Genomic DNA, 10701 nt, shown 5'->3' with positions numbered 1-10701 from the left:
GAGAAAGGATATAGGATAGGTTTTATCCCGGAAATCCTACGGGAACGGGTTTTTCTCTGAAAACGCGGGCGAGGCCGCGGGCGGAAAGCTAGTAAGTAATAAATAGTAAGTTAGTTCAGAAATGAATAATTGATATGATTATATTATACTAATATTAATAAGTCCTTTATATAACACACATAAGAATCGCTTACTTTTCCTATCTGAAACAGAAAAAAAGTCCAAAAAATTCGAGCTCTATATTGGATAAATTAAAGGTGTATTTGATATTTTTGGTTGTATGGAATTCAAATACTTTGTAAATTTAAAAAACTAAAAGATATAACCAAAAATAAGTATAACATTTCATATAATATTTTATATTTTATATCTCAATAATATACTACAACATTAAAGACTAAAGTATAAGTTGATAAATTAACCTCTGAAAACACATTTTATACAATTAAGTGCAGATTATCTCAACTAAGCAAGTACGTGTAGTTGAAAACACGTTCAGCAAACAATTTAAAACTGCTGAATCGACATCATTAAGATCTTAGCAAACCAAATATCGGTCAAAGCAAAACGTTGAATGCATCCCAAAGCCTCTGAATCCCGCAATATTTTTGTAGTGTACGAGTAAGCTTTGATTTCGAAGTTTTCTTTTATCTCGATTCTAGAAAGATTTAGAAGGTGTACGGATTTGTGGATAACTTTACATTATTTGCTTATAACTAATGTGTGAAAGTATAGAAGTATCTTTAAATTATATCACTACGAACATTTGCTATTTGCCTGTTAAATTAGTCGTTAAATACATTAAATTTCATCATAATGAATTATTTAGATTAGTAAATGATAATCTTAATATAATCTTATAATAACAAATAAGTGGATGCTTTGACCTTAATTTTCTCTCCTTCAATTGATCATTTGCCCGTAAAATTGGTCTTTAAAACACAGTATACATACATTAATTTGCGTCTCACCGAGTAATTAGATAAAGAAACTTTCCAAAAAAGCATCCTAATTTAAACTGTTGTAACCTTTTAAATATAATGGCTAAAGTAGTCCTTTCTTAATTAATCTATTACAATAAATTCCAGAGGTGCGTTAATTAAATTTTATTTGTATTATATGTACGAGTAGATCATAATGAACTAGATATACAAAGTTAAACAGTTTAGCAAATATGTCAGTCTATAACCTTTAATTGCTATAATTATACAGTTACCACCTAAATGTATTTAGCTCTTAGATATTTATTTATTTATTTAAACGAATTTGCATTTCAAGACTCTAAATTTATACAATACTTAATATTTACATATATTACAACTAGCTGTGCTCCGCGGTTTTACCCGCAGTGCTCAGCTTCCTCGATAAATGGGCTATCTGACACCGAAACAATTTTTCAAATCGGTACAGTAGTTCCTGAGATTAGCGCGTTCAAACAAACAAACTCTTCAGCTTTATAATATTAGTATAGATTAATACCTTTATACTTATTTGTTTGTACGTACCAAATAAGCTTAAAAACTACTATACAAGCTACAATATTTCTGCATATCTCATGCTATTATTAGTGTTATTATCCCAGTAAATCCCAAACTCATAATATATCAAGACACGAAATTAACTAACGCATCTTATATTACCTTATATAATAATATCGCTCGAGAGGCCCATCGTTCTTAACAGGCGTAATCTCTTTTTTGCTTATAGGCTAGGAAAAAAATGACAGTGATAAAGCGATGTCTCTAATTCGTCCTGAGGGAACGTTTATGTTTGAAACATTACCTACGGAATTGGAAAATATTTAATTATACGTGGTTGTTTGTGAAGTTCAGATTTCAAAATTTCCATTAGCTTCTGGAATACTTAATTTTTTGGTTGAATGGTGTTAGAATTTTAAAGTATTTAGTACATAATATTATGTGATTTTAGAGCTACGTATGTATTATTTTGGGGTAAGTATACAATTAATTACTTCACTTCACTGATTAAATTCACAATTGAGAAGACATACTTTATTGTTACATAATAGAATACAACTGTGTAAAGGTGCCCTATATGTCTATAAATATAATTTTACATCAATCTTGTACAGTAAAGCAAGACAGTTCATTAGGGCAATAGAAGCTCTATAAGAGTAAATTATAATTCATCTTCACACATTGTCTTTTATAATATATTTCATTAGCGAAAGCTGTATTTTTTCTCTACCTTCAGGTACTACTTTTATATTAAAACATCTTATAATTAGCCATAACAATATCTAATTGGAATATTGATTACTCAAAACATAACTTCGTAAATTTAAACTTACTCCTTAAAGTTTTCAGACACGGCTCAAGATTCAATCTATTAGTGATTCAGTTTATTTGTTGTGCAAATTGTGTGGTAAGTAAGGTTTAAACTAATAATTTAGTGATTTAATACTATTTACTTTTGGATTGAGAGCATCATAATACAATTTGAGTCAAGTTGTTCTATCTAGGATCTGATTTATGTCGACAAATGTAAAATTAAAAATGCGTTGAAAAGGCGTGAACTAAAAGCGGGTCTACAATATTCGACTTTTCACGAGTATTACAAAGTATTATGTAAGAGTAAGAAAAGCTAACACACACACATGCATAAAGAACCTTGCGTAATTTGGACCCAATTATATAAAAATACCAAGTCAGTAAAATGCAATCAAACTACAAGAAATAGGATTTTTTCGTCTATTTAATATTTCTTTCAAAAAAAACAAGTTATAACTGTATATAGGTACTATAAATCAAGGGTGATATTTCGAGTGCCTCTTCAATAATTACGTCAGCATTCAGTATTCTTTGAAACCACTCTAAGATTTTTAATCATTCACAAGGACTTCAGAGCCGATCAATCTAGACAGGTGTCAGTTTTCGATTCACGGAAATTGCCGGTATCGCAAAGCCTTCGAGTAAATCCTATTTAACTGGAATCTCCGATCGAACAGTTTTCATCATTCATTAGGCGGGTCTCTACAGAGCGAGCATCCTCGCGAAGCGATTGCGTAAGCGTACTTCGTCAAGCGGGTCAGTGTGCTAACAGCTTGGACGCGGTTCGTTTAAAGAAAATGGCGGAAACACGTGTATGCGTCATGTGCTTGTATTAGTAGAACTGATTTGCCGGTTGTATGAAGCTAACTATTTATTTACTCACTAGCTTTCTGCCCACAGCTTCGCCCACGTTTTCAAAGACAAACCCGCATAGTTCCTGTTCCCGTGGGATTTCCGGGATAAAACTTACCCTATGTATTAATCCAAGCTACCCTCTATATGTGTGCTAAATTGCATAGTAATTGGTTCAGTAGTATTTGCGTGAAAGAGTAACAAACATACACATACATCCATCCTCACAAATTTTCGCATTTATAATATTAGTAGGTAGTAGGATGTGCTTCGGCCGGCCACGTCCACACTGACCAAGCTGCTTTACGCAGTTATTGCCTCGCGAGGCTGCTCGCTCTGTGTGGACATTCCCATTCAATTAATGAACCACAGAATTAATTATATTGATTTCTTGTCTGTTTAAAGAATATTGGAAACGTGTTCAAACAGTGATTTTTGATGTGATTTAAAGAAAGATACTTTTTGTATTTCCATTAAGAACTCCTGAAATATTGATAAAATCTAGTGGAAAGTGTCAGGCTGATAAAAATCGTATTGATTATAAGTTTTATCTAAATTGGCGAGTTCTGACTTTTGTGCGCTTGAGGTTTCTTGATATGAATTTTAAGCTTCAAATATAGGTAAGTATTTAATATGTGTTTTATTTTCAAAAAGCGCTAGACGCGTTCGGAATCGGACGTGATTAGTGCTAGCACAGTAAGGAATTCACATTCGCGCTACGCGCGGCTTTGCCGCTGCATGAACTTTTATGAGTTGTAAAACACTCATTGTAAATGAGCTGTTGGCGTTCATCCAAAATGCCATCGATACAATGGACGAGGTTAGCATCATGCAAATCTGCAAAACTAACTTTAACGAGGAGGAAATCAGCAGTGGCAAGGTGCTACTGTACCAAACGCTGGACAAGATTGCCACGATGCCGTCCCGCCGCAGGAACGGGGGTGAAAAATGTATACAGGACATCATCAGCCTATTGAAGGTGACTGATCCCGATGACGTGCCCGATTTCGTCGCAAAGGAGTTGCATAAACTTCCACCGGTGGGATTCGATCACGTCGATGTTACGAGGCTCCTTAAGGACATCACATTCCTTAAGGCGAGTCTGGCCGAGGTACACACCAAGTTGACCATCTCCGATTTACGAGTCGAGTTAGCGACATATCGCGATGCGCATGCAATATGTAGGTCACCCGTGCCGTCATATGTGAATGCACGACGCGGAGCGCAAAATGCATACGTCGGCATTTTAACCGCTGATGTTGACGTGTCGCCGACCGCCGATGACCCGAGTGATGCCCCGCGCCCCGCTCCCGTTACCTCTCCCCCGGAGAAGACATCGCATGTCACGTTGCCAGCTGCTCCTCAACGTGACTACGCCGCCGCAGCCGCAAAAATGACTGCGACCCCAAAACAATCAAAAGGAGTAAACGCACCCGTGCGGAAAAGTTTACCTTCAAAAACGAAGGGCGTCGACGAGGATGGCTTCACAAAAGTACAGAAGAAAAGGAAGCTGACTCGTCAGAACAAGTGTGGCACCGCAACGAAAGAACCAAACTTGCGGATGCGCGCAGAGGTGCCGACGACGCCGCTCTACGTGTCTCGTGTGCACTACTGTACCAAGACTGAAGATGTTGTCGAGTACTTGCATGCGAAGACAGGTTTGAGTCTGCGAGTGGAACGGCTGGAGTCTCGCCATAAAGTGAGCTTCAACTCCTTCGTGGTGAGAGTGCCGACCGCCAAGCTGAGTGTCTACATGGACGAAGGGTTTTGGCCGCAGGGAGTTGTGTTTCGCCGCTTCCGCGGACGGATACCCGGCCCCCCGGAATCGCGTCACACGCCGAAGACATAGCGTGTATTAATTTAGTATTTAAGTAGTTTTAAGTTCATATGGGCCGTAGTTTTAAAGTTATATTAAGACCTTTAACTGTAACTACATTTGTTGCCTGAAATAAACAAATAAATAAACAAATAAATAAAACAAAATAAATAAAAGCACAGCTATTATACTTAAACAATTTCTGTGCATAAAATAGTCTCTATAATCATTGCATACACTTATTTCTACACATAAAAAAATACTTTAAATAACGAATAGTCTATTTACTCAGATTTACTTTATTTCATCCATATCTTATTTAAAATTACAATAAATGATTGGACCGTACTACGTCCACAATGCAGTGCACGCCAAATATTTGCGATAGCCACACAAACATTTGTTGTAGTATGCGACACCACAATACAGGATTATTCCGTGTATTCCCAATTGTATACTATTTAAATACCCTCATTTGCTTGTGTTTGTATCAATTACAACTTGCTCTTACGCTTGCATGGGTTTAATGAAAGTTACTAGTTGAACTGTTTAGTCTGTTGTTTGGTAGCTGTATCGTTTATGGTCGTGGTAATAAATCGCTTTAAGTTACTTTGTAGTGTATTTAATAATATAATGCGAGAGTCTTCATATTATAGAAACTATTATAATAGACTTTAAAAATCGGTGTTGGATTAGGTGGAAAGTTACGACATCCAGCTATTTGTCAGTATATTAGAATTTGCCGAAATAATGGTACCTATAGGTATTTTTATCGAAATGTAGAACGATAATTACTCACAACTGGTAAAAAGCAAGACCTCGAAAAAAGAAATACAAAGCAACTCATTCTTTTCAAACAGCTTTTAAAAATATGAAGGTTTCTGTGATTATAGTTATATCAGCCACTTTGGCTGTTTTTAGTAAAGCTTAAGATAATAATACAATGAACAAAATACTTTTAATAGTTTTCTTTGCGGTTAAAAAAATATTTTCTGTGTGTTATCTATACTTCTATACTAATATTATAAAGCTGGAGAGATTTTTGTTTGAACGCGCTAATCTCAGGAACTACTGGTCCGATTTGAAAAATTCTTTCGGTGTTAGATAGCCCATTCATCGAGGAAGGCTATATGATATATGTATATCATCACGCTAAGCCCAATAGTAGCGGAGCTACGCGGGTAAAACCGCGTGGCACAGCTAGTACAAAATATATAGATTCGTGCCCGTTATACTATATTAAGTATCAATCATATTAAAACAAATTATGTTTTTATGGAATTGTTTAAATTTACATAATTTCGGACCATGAATATTTCAGATTTCTTGGATTATTTCACTTCACATAACTCTTCGACTTTTCTCTCCTATTCGATATGATTTATTACCTGCCTATCCGATCTGAATTCGGAGGAATACAAAAGACGAACTTTTGTACAAACTTTTATTCTCAGTTTGAATAGCACAATGGAAGCCAATTATTTAAATCTACTATTTTAACGCTACGTTTTTCAAGATTATAATATTGTAGTGTAGCTAGAGCTAATCAAAAGTTGTTCTTACAAGATACTGTTATCACTTAGATATAATAATAATTAACAACCTATTCTCAGACCTATTGAATATACGCATAAAGAGTTCAATTGATTTTGGAGGCAGTTGATTACAAAAACTTGAATACGAGTACTGTATGTAGATGCTATTTTTCGGTCATACTATAAAAGCCAAACGTCAATCACGGCTAGACACATAAACTGTATTCAGTTTGGCTCGTAACATTATAGCAATGTTATTGGTACAATCTCGGTTGGTCGGCGGTCGAAGCAATTTCAGTTGTTCTCTAAATTGCCCCTGCTTGCCTATACACATCACAATTAAGGAGCCAATTCCAATATTGCCCCTGCCGCAGGTACGTGAGTAGCCGGTCTTAAGATGATGTCTATGCATAAAAAGTATACACTCCAGTCACTTGTTTCAGTATAAAACAAAAGACACATGAAGTTTGGGAGACGAGAGATGCATCGGCACGGAATGGGGTCGCTTGCAGCGTGTTAAATTTATGTAGTCACAATTTATAGAAGTGGGTTAGAGGTTAAGCCTAGACCTTAACTGCATCATTTACGGCACTTTTTTTTAATTGTTTAGATGTACATTTTTAATTGTTTTATAGAGTAACAATATATATTAGGTACTCTTACAATTTCTTACAATATAGGTACTTAAAGTCTTACTGTTACAATATCTCTGGAATTCATAGTATTGTTCAGCATTATATATTTAAAGCATATTGGAATTCCATTGAAAAAGTGTACTTATTAATTGCTTTATAGATTAAAAAAATCAGGTTTACTGTAACAAGAACATCTGGAATGCATAATTTCAACTGCGCATTATAAGCAAAGCAGCAAAGTATATCTGAATTGAAAGCTTTAAAAGTCTACTAAACTTTTCCAATCATATTGCTTCAAAATATTTCCATTGTAAATGAAAGCAAAGCTATCAGAACATTCTATTTTCATTTTTGTGTATCAAAGTGTTGAAAACAAATCCTCTTGCTAGCCTATTCGATTCACCGTTCGTTTTACACGCAACTGAAATTCGATTGTCAGTTTTAAAGCACAATAAAAACGGAAGAGTTTATCGCCCAGTAAAGCCAATAAGGATCAGTTTGACCTTTATGAAACCGCTCACTTGACTCGTTTTATCCGTACGAAGGGAATCTTTTCATTTTTTCGATCCGTTGATTTATACGTGGCGGCAGAATATGTCATTTTGATTTAAGTACGTGTTCATTTGAGATAGCGTTAGTTTTTCAAATATTTGGAAAAGTAGAGTATTAAAATAATTTAATTGTGGATGCAAAATGAATTTATATTTATATTAGGAAGGATTTACGATGCTGAGAGATTTTATTTAAGAGTATCGTTTTAATTTGAGTAATGAGCATAACATTTATGATATCGTACGAAGAAAATAACCAATTAGGTATTTATTTTTAATATTAAGACAATTTCAGATGATTTCGACCTTATTATGCATGGAAAATCGAACATGGAAATCTTATGTTGCCTTAATGTCTCCTCTGTCTTCTGACGAATGCTCTATTAAAAAGGTTCCGCCGTTTCGGTACATATCCTGTGCAAATACACTAAATTTTTTATGGTAATATAAATGAAATAATATTTTTTCGCTTAAACACTCTCCCGTTTATATAATGTGCGACTTCTTTCTATGAAATTTATGTTGACCGATTAGAATAGTTCTCTAGTTCTCTATAAATTGCTGAACTTTTAGCAACAATTTAAACTGAACCTTACCATACGAATACTTGTGGGTAGTATAAATTCCAGTAAAATGGTTTAATTAAATAATTAATGTATGGCTATCCTAGTAAATTCTAGAAAATAATAATGTAGAAGTAGTTTTATATGCTACGTTTTTTATTTTATTACACTTTTGCTATTAGACATTTTGTGTAGATTTTTTGGAAAAATATGGTTAAATTAAATAGATTTGTTTGTTTGCGGCAATGTTGGATAATTTTACATATTTTTTTTAATTTTCCACGTTTTATTATGTCAATGTTACATACCTAAAAAACGTGAAAAAAATTAAAAAAAACTGTTGAAGCTTTTTTGACGAGTTTTGGTAAATGTATAAATAGGATTAAAGTTAGGTTGTTGTTTCCAAAAATAAAACTTTTAAATGGGTTCTAAAGATAAAAATTTGTTTCCAGAACGATAACCACATTATAACTAGAAAAAGCTACTTCCTTATATTATGTGAAAATAAATTTCGTATTCATAAAGCGGCTGAAAGCGCTTGAAAAACATAAGCTGCATAAGCCTCGACATTCTTAAGGAACAAAAAAGCAAAAGCAAATGGGATGTAGAGAGAAACGAAGAATTAAGCCGCATTTCCATTCGCCTTTTAACTTTGTAACAAAATACTGTTTGTACTGAAAGCCTGTTGTTTCTTATTATTTGCTGTGTCTCAAAATCAGACGGTACTCGGAACTGTATGAAGGGTTTTAATAAGAGCTGTGTGAGCTATAAGTCGTGTTTTCTTGTCGTTAGAAGAAGGGTGTTTATAATTTTTAAATTGGCGAGTGTGTTTTAGTTAGTATATATGTATGATTTATTATTTCTTCATATTTAGGTATGAAAAATATTAACAGTAGGTACTTTCTTTCATTCACGTATCGATGGTATCAGTAAAATGTGTAACTGTTCATTAAAAATGTCATTGTAACCAATCTTTTAAGTAGACATGACTGCTACGTAAACTGAATTGTTTTTGGCGTGTCTATTTTTCTGTACACCCCAAGAGTATGAACAACTGCAGTAACCTTGTGTTTAGAACAAGTAGTAGATTTACCAAACCGACATTTACTCCATCGGGAATTGAACCTAAGGCCTATCAATTAAGTTCACGTGGATTGTGCAAGCCAAAGTAAAGAGGATAAACAGAAAATATACTGCTATTTGTTAAATTTTAGGCAGCTCTCTAGACATCACTGTCTATTGATGACTATTTTGTCAAAATTAAGTTTTGTTTACAGATCTCTATTTCAAACATGATAATCAATATAAGGCCATTCTGAATTTGATCATTAGGTAATTGTTAATAATATGAAATTAAAAAATACTATATCATACTTATTACCTACGTTTCTATATAAATATTGTATAGGTTATCCTATTAAAATTGTTACGCTTCTAGCTCTTACCTTTGAAGCGGCTACAATATATTTACATGGACAAATACAGAATAAAGTTCATATTTCTCACACGTTTAGAAAATTCTAGAAATATGTTAGAAACAAAATCACAATTTGAATAAACTGCTAACTTATATTTGAAGCCATGTTTCTGGCAAGCGTGGAGCGAGGATAAAAATATGAATCAAAATGAATAGGATTAAAATTCGTTGTCTTTTTGTGAACGCTCGTAATTTAAGATTTTAATAATCTATTGAAAGCGGCAGCTTTGTTAGAAGAGTCGATATTTCTCGTATTTTTGAGACTCAATTATAATATTTGAATACTGTTTGCTAATATAATTGTATATACAATGCCTTCATATTGATAAAACAAAAGGCAGTATCAGTAACTTATTCATATTAAATTCGCTTTCGCCCGCGTCTACATAATAAAACCTTCATCGAAAACCATAGCTTGGTTTTCGATGAAAACAGAATGAAAATCGGTGGAGTAGATTTTGTGTTAACAGAAACAGACAGACACAACGGAGAATTTTATTACATAAGATGTAGTGATGTATACGTAAAAATATTGTGCAATTAAAACATTAAATAAACAAACAGCAACTTGGACATTTATAAACCTTTATAACTTTATTAATAAGATCGAAATTGGCTAATAAACACTAATCACCTCCTACGCAATCTCAAATCCTTAGATATCGATTGATTCCTTGAAAGAAAGTTAAAAATAGCTCCGTCGATTTCAGTCTAGTATTAGAAGGCAATCCTTCCAACAAATTGTGGGGTGCTAAATACGATCACCTTGCTCCGGTAGCCAATTACTAGCAAATGTAATGATGTCGTTTACTCGGGATTATAGTATATTATTATAGTGTTCTATTTATAGAAGAAAATATACCTTTTGATAAATTATATGTCACAAAGGAAGTGTATTTGATTGGTACGGATTCCTGTTATAATAGTTCATAGGATGAATAGATCTTGACTATTTGGTTATTTTTAGTTTTATATTTGGCC

The 10701-nt window shown here is 33.7% G+C and overlaps 1 protein-coding gene across 1 annotated transcript; it reads left to right on the top strand.

Annotated features, from left to right (window-relative positions):
• The first annotated feature begins 3954 nt into the window (after positions 1 to 3954).
• On the top strand, positions 3955 to 4992 carry LOC149910136 (uncharacterized). The gene has a single exon (XM_090109043.1). It carries the CDS (start codon positions 3955 to 3957, stop codon positions 4990 to 4992), a length of 1038 nt encoding a protein of 345 aa, XP_089965169.1.
• Positions 4993 to 10701: the final 5709 nt, after the last annotated feature.

This window comes from Colias eurytheme, chromosome 2 (genome assembly GCF_061535395.1).
Source record: "Colias eurytheme isolate Ceu_HAF_F1 chromosome 2, ilColEury1 Martin Lab GWU primary, whole genome shotgun sequence".
Lineage (NCBI taxonomy): Eukaryota > Metazoa > Arthropoda > Insecta > Lepidoptera > Pieridae > Colias > Colias eurytheme.
Note: the sequence above shows the minus strand (reverse complement) of the source record. Positions and strands in the feature narration are given on the sequence as shown.